The following is a 12,309-nucleotide window of genomic DNA, read 5'->3' as shown; positions in this document are numbered from 1 at the left end:
GGACATGTATACGGCAGAAATCAAAAGTTCAAAAAACGTACTAGTAGAATCTATGGAAATGAAAGGCACAACACAAGAGATGAAAGACACAATGGAAACATACAACAGCAGATCTCAAGAGGCAGAAGAAAACACTCAGGAACTGGAGAACAAAACACCTGAAAGCCTACACAGAAAGGAGCAGATGGAGAAAAGAATGAAAAAATATGAGCAACGTCTCCATGAACTCAAGGATGAAACAAAGTACAATAATGTACGTATCATTGGTGTCCCAGAAGGAGAAGAGAAGGGAAAGGGGGCAGAAGCAATAATAGAGGAAATGATTAATGAAAATTTCCCATCTCTTATGAAAGACATAAAATTACAGATCCAAGAAGCGCAGCGTACTCCAAACAGAACAAATATGAATAGGCCTACGCCAAGACACTTAATAATCAGATTATCAAATGTCAAAGACAGAGAGAATCCTGAAAGCAGCAAAAGAAAAGCGATCCATTACATACAAAGGAAGCTTAATAAGACTATGTGCAGATCTCTCAGCAGAAACCATGGAGGCAAGAAGGAAGTGGTGTGATATATTTAAGATACTGAAAGAGAAAAACCACCAACCAAGAATCCTGTATCCAGCAAAGCTGTCCTTCAAATATGAGGGAGAGCTCAAAATATTTTCTGACAAACAGACAATGAGAGACTTTGTAAACAAGACACCTGTCCTACAGGAAATACTAAAGGGAGCACTACAGGGTGATAGTAGACAGGAGTGCGTGGTTTGGAACACAATTTGGGGAGACAGTAGCACAACAATGTAAGTACACTGAACAAAGGTAACTATGAATACGGTTGAGAGAGGAAGGTGGGGAGCATGTGAGACACCACAAGAAAGGAGGAAAGATAAAGACTGGGACTGTGTAACTTGGTGAAATCTAGAGTATTCAACAATTGTGATAAAATGTACAAATATGTTCTTTTACGAGGGAGAACAAGCAAATGTCAACCTTGCAAGGTGTTAAAAATGGGGAGGCATTGGGGGAGGGATGCAATCAGCATAAACTAGAGACTATAACTAATAAAATCATTGTATTATGCTTCCTTTAATGTAACAAAGGTGATGTACCAAGATGAATGCAGATAAGAGGGGGGGGATAGGAGAGGCATGTTAGACACTTGACATTGGTGGTATTGTCTGATTCTTTATTCTACTTTGATTTAAGGTTATTTTTCCTTTTGCTGCTTCCTAGCTGTCTTTTTTTTACCTCTTTCTTTTTCCTCTCTACCTTCTTTGACTCTCCCTCCTGCCTTGTGGAAGAAATGTAGATGCTCTTATATAGATAATGGTGAAGGTGGTGAACACATAAATGTATGACCATGCAGAAAACCATCGATTATTTACTTGGGATGGAATGTATGGTGAGTGAACAAAACCATATTAAAATGGGTTGATGACAAAACCTCGAGGGCAATATACTGAGTGAAATAAGCCAGACACATTAGGACAATTATTGCAGGGTCTCACTGATAGGAACTAATTATAATATGTAAACTCATAGACATGAAATATAAGGTACCAAGATATAGAACGAGGCTTAAGAATGGGGAGTGGTTGCTTAGTATGAGCAGAATGTTCAATTAGGATGAACTTAAATGTTTGGAAATGAACAGGGGTGTTGGTAGCAAGATGTGAGAATAACTAACAGCGCCGAATGGTGTGTGAATGAGGTGGAAAGGGGAAGCTCAGAGTCATATATGTCACCAGAAGGAAAGTTGGAGGTCAAAAGATGGGAACATATAAAACTGAATCCTATGGTGGGCAATGTCCATGATCAACTGTACAAATACTAGAAATCACTTCCATGAACCAGAACAAATGTATGACAATACAATTAGAAGTTAATAATAGAGGGACATATAGGGAAGAACTATATACCTATTACAAACTATATACTACAGTTAGTAGTATTTCAACATTTTTTCATAAACAGTAACAAATGTACTATATCAATACTATGAGTCAACAATTGAGGGGGGTTGGTTAGGGATAGGGGAGGATTAGAGTTTCCTTTTCTTTTTTTTTTTTTTTTTTTCATCTTTCACTTTATTTCTTGTCTGGAGTAATGAAAAGTTTCTAAAAATTGAACAAAAATTAAGTGTGATGGATGCACAGCTCTATGAGGGTACCCAGGGGCAAGTGATTGTACACTTTGGATTTTTGGATAATTGTATGGTATCTGAACAATCTCAATAAAAATGAAAAAAAAAAAAAAGACTGGAATAAGAATAAGCATATAGATCAATGGAATATAACTGACAGTCCAGAAAAAAACCCACACATCTATGGCCAATTGATTTTTTACAAGGGTCCCAAAACCAGCCAATGGGGAAAGACTTGTCTTTTTGACAAATGGTTCTTGGACAACTGAATAGCCACATGTAAAAGAATTAAGTTGGAACCCTACTTTCTCACTATATACAAAAATGAAATCAAAATGAATCAACACCCTAAATAAGAGCTAAAACTAAAACTCTTAAAAGAAAATATAGGGGTAAATCTTTATAACCTTGGATTAAGCAATTGTTTCTTAAATATGACACTCAAAGCACAAGAAACTAAAGAAAAAAATGAATAAATTGGACTGCATCAAAATCGAGGACTTCTATACTTCCAAGGATACTATCAAGAAAATGAAAAGACAACCTAGGGAAGAAGCAAAAGTATTTGAAAATATCTGATTGGGATCTAGAACCCAGAACACACACACACACACACACACACACACACACACACACACAAAATATATATATATATATATATACTCTTGCAACTAAACAATAAAAGGACAAATAGCCCAATTTTTAAATTTGGAAAGGAAGTTAAACAGATATTTCTCTGAAGAAGATATATAAATGGCCAATCAGCATAAGAAAAGATGCTTAACATCCATTGTCATTAGGGAAATAGAAATTAAAACCACAATGCGATACCATTTCACATCTGCTAGGGTGGCCATAATCAAAAAGTCAGATGATAATAAGTGTTGGCAAGTATATGGAGAAACTGAAACCCTCAAACATCAATAGAGGGAATGTCAAATGGTGCAGTCTCTTTGGAAAACGATTAGGCAGTTCCTCAAAATGTTGAACATAAAGTTACGTATGACCCAGCAATCCCACTCCCAGGTTCATACCTAAAGGAGTTGCAAATATATGTTCACACAAAAAGTTTCACACAAATGTTCATAGCGACATTATCCATAATAGTCAAAAAGTGGAAACCACTCAAATATCAATAAACTGATAAATGGGCAAACAAAATGTAGTATTTCCATACAATGGATTATTATTCAGCTATAAAAAGGAATGAAGTACTGATACAACATGGACGGACCTTGAAAACATTTTGCTAAATGAAAGAAGCTAATCATAAAGGGCAACATATTGTGTGATTCCATTTATATGAAATGTCAGAAAAGGCAAATCTACAGAGGCAGAAAACAGCCAAGAGGTGGGGGAATTAACTGTGAATGGGAATAGGGTTTCTTTTGGAGGTGATGAAAATGTTCTGGACAGTGGCAATGATTACACAACTTGGTGAATATACTAAAATCCACAAATTGTACACTTTAAAAGAGTGAATTTTAGGGTATGTGAATCATATCTCAATTTTAAAAAAAACTTTAATGAATCTGGCACGTGGCTAAGAACAGAGGGACGGCCAGTGGATGGCACCTTACATCTCTGTTCTCCAGTCCCTGTTGTGGCTCTAGTTCCAATCATCTCCAAACTGCACCATTGCAAATCTCCTCATCTCCCTCTCACCCCCAAACCCAGCCCTAATCATGTCACTCACTTGTAAAAGTTTTCCACTGTCCACCCTTCAAAGCTGGCTGCACCTTCCCTTCCCCTCAAACTTCTCACCATCCTGGACATTCTCCAAGCTCTAGCCATCCCATACACCTCCGACTTCCTAGCATGCCATATTTCCTTGCTGCCACGCATGTGCAGATGGTGGGCACTGTCTAGACTGCACTCCCCAGCCTCTTTGCCTCAGGGACTCCTATTCACTGCCTCTGGGACCCCACCAGAGCAGTCACTTTGTGCTCCAACTGTGCATAGTATATTACCCCTCAAAGCCTTGTGCATTTACCTCCTGCCCTGGGCAATGAGTTCCTCCAGGATAATGGCCATGATCCTTCATCTCTGGATCCCCAGGGTTTAGCACAGAGCTAGGAAATTATAAACTCAATAAAAGTAGGATTTTATTTTTCAAGAAATCTCCCCGACAAGCACAGAAGCTCCTTGAGGGTGGAGCCCTTACCTTCTGTCTGAGTCCTTAGCAGGGCCATGCACTTGGTTGGTCCTCAGTAAAAGCTTATGGGGTGTATGAGTGAACACCTGAAACGATGACTGAGCTAACCAACACGTGGGAAGACGGTGGGTGGGAGAGTCAGGACAGGTCCCCCGGCCCCTAAAAAGCAGCTCTACTCACACTGTTCTTCCCACTCGCGCTCCTCTTTCTCGCTGGCGTGGCTCTGCAGCTGGGCCTGCTTCAGGGTCCAGTAGAGTTCCTTGGCCCTCTGCTCCTCCTGGAGGCGAATCTGCTCTTCTCCTCTCCGCCTCTCCTCTTCCTCTTTCCTCTAAAACATGGCGAGGACAGAATGAAGTTAGGTGACCCGGATCCTTCACGAGGGAGGAGAAGCACCTCTGATTCTGCATCAGGTCAGTGCAGGCCGATGCTTCCCATCCACCCACTCCCCCACCCACCCCCACCTACCCCCACCCCACCATACCCTGGTCTCCACACATATGAAATGGCAACGATTACACGTAACTGGCAAGGCTGTGGTAAGGACCAGGTGGATGGAAATATGTGGGACAATTTATAAATTCAAAAGATTCCTGCAGAAGCTGGGTATGTGGGGGCCACGGGGTCCTGCAACCTCATTATGGGGTATGTACTTGGAAGAACTGAGAGCAGGGACAGGAATGGAAATTTGCACACTGGTGTTTGTGGAGGCAGTGTTCATGAATTGCAGTGGGTGGAGGTGGCCTAAGGGTACACCGACTGAGGAACAGAATGGTGAACTGCGGTGTACGCATACAATGGAATACTGAACAACAACGAGGAATGAAGCTGTGAGACATGCCATGAGGTAAATGGATCCTGTAGACAGCATCTTGAGTGAAGTACACCAGAAACCAAGGCAAACACTGTAATGCCTCACCAATATCGTCTGACTACAATGTGTAAACTCAGAATTGAATCTTAGAGCACAGCCTAACAGGGAAATGCTTACAATTGTGCCTATGAGTCTCCCCTGGAGTGCCTCTTTGTTGCTCAGATGTGGCCCTCTCCCTCTCTCTCTCTCTCTCTCTCTCTCTCTCTCTCTCTCTCTAGCTGAGCCACCCTGGCAGGTGACCTCGCTGCCCTCCCCACTACGTGGAACCTGACTCCCAGGGGTGTAAATCTCCCTGGCAACGCAGGATATGAATCCCAGGGATGAATCTGGACCCAGCATCATGGGATTGAGAACATCTTCTTGACCAAAAGGGGGATGTGAAATGAAATGAAATAAAGCTTCAGTGGCTGAGAGATTACAAATGGAGTCAAGAGGTCACTCTGGTGGACACTTTTACACACTATATAGATAACACTTTTTAGGTTTTAATGTACTGGAATAGTTAGAAGTAAATACCTGAAATTATCAAACTCCAACCCAGTAGCCTTGACTCTTGAAGACGACTGTATAACAGTGTAGCTTACAAGGGGTGACAGTGTGATTGTGAAAGCCTTGTGGATTGCACTCCCTTTATCCAGTGTGTGGATGGATGAGTAGAAGAATGGGGACAAAGACTGAATGAAAAATACAGTGGGATGGAGGAGATGATTTGGGTGCTTTTTACTTTTATTTCTTATTCTGATTCTGATTCTTTCTGGTGTAAGGAAAGGGGTCAAAAATAGATTGGGGTGATAAAGGCATAACTATATGATGGTACTGTGAATGGTGATTGTACACCATGGATGCTTGTATGGCATATGAATGTATCTCAATAAAATTGAATTTAATTTAAAAAAAAAAAGCTTTTTGCAAAGATAAGAGGACTCCAGTGTGTTTTCACAGGGGTGGGGGAGGGGAAGTTTGGGGAAGGGAGAGAGTGAGGGAGGTAGGGGGAAGGAAGGTAAGTTGGGGGGTGCGCTTCTTCCTGCAAGACAATTCAGCAGGATAAGATCATGCCTGAACCTTATGTCAGGTTAACATAGATCAAAGAGAGAGCAGGTGTGGGTACCCCAAATGGCTCCAACTTTTGTCCCATTTTAAGCACCAACAAAATAGTGTGTTTGTGTCTATTTTCCTCTACCTTTTTTTATGTCTAAGTAAAATGTGTTTGCTAAACGATCAAATAGTACCAAAGGCTTATAATGAAAAATGGCAGGTCTCTGAACCACTTCACCTCAACTCACCCCAGCCCAGGCTGGTAATCAGAGGCCAGCATTTTCAATTATTTTAGCTGTCCTTTTGGATGCTTACACCCATATATCTGAATAATGCTGCCAATTCTTAATTTATCAATTCTAGACATAACTACTGCCTTTATTTTTTTGGTAAATGAGTAATTAGCATTCATATTTCCCCCACATGTATACACCCATACTTCTCCTTAACCTTACAATAAATTTACACCACTATTTGTGGTTAAATCAATAATCAGTGTAAATATAATTTGCTGCAAAGCCAAATAGGCTGCTATTTTCATCTGTTTTAAGAAGCACAAGTTAAAACTTGTCAACATCTCTGACACAGGTGTCTTACAACTTATAACTTGCCTTTTCAATTGGCAACCATTTTTTCTTCTTACTAAGTAAAATGATGCATTTTTCAATTAACGGCATCTTAAATTCAGAAACATATGGTGGTATGATTGCTTTTTTTCAAATGTGTTTTGTTGTTGTTGTTTTCTGGGCTAATAATTGTTTTATCTTGAAGTTGAATATTGAATTTTCCCAAATCTCTCTCAGATCTGTAGGAAATCTTTCTCTGTTTTAACCAAATTCTTTCTATTATAACAGATAATACAGCAGTTATCTTTTTCCAAGGGGAACTTCCCTCCCCCTGAGAGCCATATTTCCTTCCCAGTCTGAACTAGTTGCTCCTGCTTTCCAGGTGTCCTATCCATCCATTATCCCACCTCCCATCCCTGAGTCTTCCCCAAGTTCTTGCGGAGCCCCTGCTTCTTTGTCCCCATGTCTTCTTTCTTGTCACTTGCTCATTTTGCAACAACACACCTTTTAGTACTTCTTACATCTCTGAAAATATCAATAAACTACCCTCACATGTAACTGCAAGTTCAGCTAAGCATAGAATTTGATTGAAAATCTTTCTGCAGAATTTAGAAGACTTTGCTCCTTTATCTTCTAGAATCCAGTAACGCCACTCTGAGTCTCCTCTTTGAGACATTAATTTTTCTCTCTGGAAGCCTTTAGGCTCTTCTCTTTATCACTGATGGTCTGAATTTTTCTAAATTATGTGTCTTAGGATGGATTTTCTTTCATTCATTGTGCTAGGTACTCAAGGTGCTGTCAATCTGGAGGCACGTGGCTTTCTGTTCTAATACACCTTTACTTAGGATTTCTTTGATAATTTATTCTCCTCTTATTTTTCTTTTTCTAAAACTCCTGTTAGTCAAATGTTGGACTTCCTGAGATGATCCTCTAAATCCCTTATCGTTTCCCTCTTATATTTTCCATCCCTTGTCTTTTTTTCTTCTCCTTCCTTGTTGATTTCACTGACTTAACCTTCCAAACTTTCTATGGAATTTATTTCAGCTATCGTGTTTGTAATTACCAAGCCCTCTTACTTATTCTTTGGTTGTTCCTTTCTCTTCATTGCATCCTACACTTGTTTCATGAATGCAGTAGCCCATCTCTCTGGGGATTTTAGAGCTTTTTCTTCCCCATACTTTAATTTAGGTCTCTTTCCTCTGCTTTTTTTCTTTTCAGTTTCTTTGATGTGGTCCTGTCGTTCACGTTGGAGGCTTTCCCCAGAGACCTGGTGTTCCCTGGCTCTCTGTTCATATTCCAGAGAAGAAGCAAATATCTGACTGTGAGGCATGGAGTGGGTAGGTGGGGCTTTGCTGAGAGGTGGGCTTCTCTCTAGGGTGACTGGATGGGGAACCAGCCATTTCACTGAGAGACCTTCAAAGGTAAGTATCTAGAGATCCTTGCACTGTGTTCAGTGTCTTCGCCTCTATCCGACCAGGTGGTACTTGACTCCCAGCATTCCAGGGGGGGTCAGCCTTTAGACCTAAGCAAACAGGGCCCCCTTCTTAGGCCCCACAGTTCAGGGATACCCCCATGCTTTGAAACACCTTCTTTGGAAGTTTTTCTTCTAGACCCCCTGGGATTGGCCAAAAACCGTTCCTCCACTCCCCGGTACAGGCAAGGTGCAGCAGTGATTTCCAGGTAAGGTGCCCAGACCAGGTCCCACATCAGCCCTAGTCCCTGTTTTTCCCCCTTCCGTGGAGATTGCTAAAGTAAAATTCCCCTTATGTTTATCAGACAAAGGCTAATGCAGCCAAAAGGCAGATACGCAAACCCTCCTCTTCCACCTTCAGAATCAAATGCTTTTTTTCTGGCAAGTCCCAAGCCCCCTGAGCTGTCCAGCTCATTCAATCTCCCTGATAACCCATTGGTAACAGCACGCCGCAGGAGCCTACAGAGGCACAGCATGCTTCACATCGATGGAAAATGCCACCGAGACAGATGCCTTTTCTGGAAGACACTGTGGTTTGTGTTGTCTGTATGACCCTAACAATACCACTGGGCCTCTGCAAGGTGCTGGACTCCACAAGGGTCTGTGTCACCCATTCCTCCTCTGCCGGGTCCCAGCAGAGGGCCTAGCAGGTAGTAGGTGCTCAGTTAATACTCAGCAGAGGAGAAAGTGAATGGAAGAACAGGTGAAAAGTAAGACAAGGTTTGTGATGAACTGTGAGAGGGGTGGGTTCAGCCACATCTTGTTTGTTGATGTCACCCTTGTCCACGCAGATAAAGTTTAAAACTTTCAAGAGAAAATTAAAAAATGGACAATTTTCTCACCACTCAGAACCTCCTTGGTAGTAAAGCAGAGAAAGTTTCTACAGCTTGAGAGGAAGATACTCAGTGACCAAAACGAGTTCCAACCTTAAAGGAGAAAAAAAACAGTGCCTTGAATAGAAAATGGAGAAAAATTGAAAAATAACTTAACTGTATTGACTGTGTCTGCCTTGCCAGGAAAACTGGGAGGAGAGGTGTGGAGTGGGGACTTGGAGGTGGAGAAGGAGGATCACAGGACCTGAAGGAGAGGGATACAGCGACATCCTTACTGATCCATGTTCAGTGGTCTTGAGCACAGAGAGAAGCAACAAAAAGCAATCTTATGAGTTAAGGAAGCAGAAAAAAATTGCAAATTTCATCTGGCCTCCCCATCTCCTTTTTTTAAAGGAATATTCTCATATGCATGTAAATTGGCACCAAACACAATAGAATTTTTTTTCTTCAAAATACAGTTTTCCAGATGTCTGTATACTTCTATTATTGAGTTCCCCTTGTGCCAGTTTGGATGTATTATGTCCCCCAAAACACCATCATCTTTGATGCAATCTTGTGGGGACAGACGTATTAGTGTTGATTAGGTTGGAATTCTTTGATTGTTTCCATGGAGATGTGACTCAATGAATTGTGGACGAGATCTTTGATTGGATAATTTCCATGGAGGTGTTACCCCACCCATTCAGGGTGGGTCTTAATTGAATCACTGGAGTCCTATAAAAGTGTTCACAGACAGAAGGAGAAGCTGCAACTTAGAGAGACAGTTTGAATATGACTGTTGAAAGCAGACTTGTGCTCCAGAGAAGCTAAGAGAGGACAAATGCCCCAAGAGAAACATTTGAAGAATGCACAGGAACCGAGAGAGGAGCTGGAACTCAACCCAGGCTCAGCAGATGCCAGCCACATGACTTCCCAGCTTACAGAGGTTTTCCTGGAAGCCAGTGGCCTTTCTTCATTGAAGGTCCCTATTGTTGATCCCTTACATTGGACACTTAATGGCCATAAGACTGTAACTTTGTAACCAAATAAACCCCCTTTATAAAAGCCAATCCATTTCTGGTGTTTTGCAACATGGCAGCATTAGCAAACCAGAACACCACCATTTAATTCTACACAAATATTCTGGGATATTTTTTCCTAATTTCTAAAAGGAATTTTCATTATCTTTTCTATGACCAGGAGAATTAGCAGAACACAGGCTGCCCAAAATGAGCCCAGCCCAGCCAACCTACCTCTATCACCCAGGCTTTCTCTTCCAGGCTCTCTCCTCTCCACCAGCCTCCACCCCATCTCCCTCTTCTGCATGTTAAACCAGCCTCAGCACAGCCAAACCCAGCAGATTCTCTTGCCACCAAGTCCAGGCCTCCTCCCCAACTCCCCAAGGCAGGAGTGTGGTTCTCCTCTACTCATCCCCCAGCCTGGAGCACAAATGTTTTGCTCTTTGCTTTCCCACATCCCAACATCAAATTGATTTGGCCACCACCCTTTCTTTGTCCCATCCCTTCCTCGCTAACAGTCACGGACTGTCCATGCCCTCATCACTTTCCATGTGGATCACTGCAAAATCTCCTAACTAGCCTCCTTGCCCCAAATTTTCATCACTTGACTCACACCATTGCCACAAGTTGTCCTCATAAAACCTGGACCTGACCAAACCCCTCTTTGGACCAATATCCTCACAGGCTCTGCTTTGCCTACAAAGGACAGTCCACCTCCTTAATTTAGCATTCAAGGTCTCCATGATCTGACCACAACTTACCTTTCCAGGTTTATGTCCAACTGTGCCCATGATATGCTTTTCTCTCTCATCCCAGCAGAACGTTCATGGTTGCACATTATATCCTTTCCATCTCCTGCCTTTGCTCATGCCCAGACTCCTGGATACACTCCTTTACCCTCCAGGGTAGTTCCCAGGGTATGGTGTGGCCTGAGGGTTGTTGGTAGAGTTGCCTCTCTCCCCTAGCTCACTGTAAACCATTTGAGAGTAGGGAGTTTGTAACTCCCAAATAACTCACACTTAGTAGGTTCTCAGAAGAAAAACAAGGTCTTAAATTCAATGAAGGCTGTCTGTGCAATCTTACATGCTTGACCCACAGAATGCTAGAATCCTGGATTTGAAAGACACTGTAAAAATCATCTAAGCCAATCTCTAACCCAGTGCATAAATCCTATCGGGAAAGGTGTTTCTGTTATCTGTTGCTGAGTAACAAACTACAAAAAGATTTAGTGACTTAAAACAACAGCTATTTTCTTTCCTTATGATTCTGTGGGTTAATAATTTGGGCTGGGCTCAGCCAGGAGGCTCCACGACTAGACAAGGTGTCAACTGAGGTCATTCCCTTGGTTGGGATCATCCACTGGAATGGGCTGTGTCTCAGTTTGCCAGGGCTGCTGTAACAAATACCACAGAGCGGTGAGCTTAAACAACAGGAATTTATTTCCTCTCATTTTGGGAGGTGAGGAGCCCAGCATCAATGTGTTGGCTCTGAAGTCCATCGCATTCTGGTCGTGGCTCCTGGCAATCCATAACTCAGCCTCTGCCTCTGCCATTTGGCCATCCCTCTCTCCATCTGTCTCTTCCTGTCTCCCACCACTGTGACCAAATTTCCTCCTGACATTGGATTAAAGCCCGTCCTGATTCAGTTGGCTTCATCTCACCCAATTGGACTTTTGGAGACCCTATTTACAAATGAGTTCATTCACAGCACCAGGGTTTAGAGCTTGAGCATGTCTTTGTGAAGACCTGGTTCTATCCATAACAGGCTGGAAGAACCAAGAAATTTTCACTGACACGTCTGGTGCCTTGATGCTCCTCCACACAGCCCCTTTCTCTCCACAGGGCTAGAGTGGGTTTCCTTACAGCACAGTGATCTGAAACCCTCATTGTGTGTAGGGCTCCTTAAATGGCACCTGGCTTCCAAAGGTGAGCATTCCAAAAGGGACAGAAGTGGAAGCTGAAGAGCTCTTAAATTACACAGAGTCATTTCTACTGCATCCTACAAGTTAAAGCCCAGATTTAAGGGGAGGAAAAAGTAGACCCCACCTCTTGAAGGGAAGAGTGATATAGAATTTGCAGCTAGCCATCTTTAAACAACCACAGAAACCTTTTTGGCTAATATTTCAGCCTCTGTTTAAATATTCCCTGCAATGAAAAGCTTACCACAACACAAGGGCGGTTCATTTACAGACAGCTCTGGCAGAAAATATCTCAGTTATAAACCAGGACCATC

The 12,309-nt window shown here is 42.1% G+C and overlaps 1 protein-coding gene across 1 annotated transcript in view; it reads right to left on the bottom strand.

The window, feature by feature from the left end:
* The window catches only part of SH2D4B (SH2 domain containing 4B), a 108,042-nt gene that overhangs the window by 52,745 nt on the left and 42,988 nt on the right, over positions 1-12,309 (bottom strand). The window contains exon 4 of the mRNA XM_037805317.1: positions 4,484-4,631. Coding sequence (XP_037661245.1) covers positions 4,484-4,631 — 148 coding nt within the window. The remainder of the gene's footprint in view (positions 1-4,483; positions 4,632-12,309) is intronic.

This window comes from Choloepus didactylus, chromosome 15 (genome assembly GCF_015220235.1).
Source record: "Choloepus didactylus isolate mChoDid1 chromosome 15, mChoDid1.pri, whole genome shotgun sequence".
NCBI lineage: Eukaryota > Metazoa > Chordata > Mammalia > Pilosa > Megalonychidae > Choloepus > Choloepus didactylus.
This window is presented reverse-complemented; position numbering and strand designations above follow the sequence as displayed.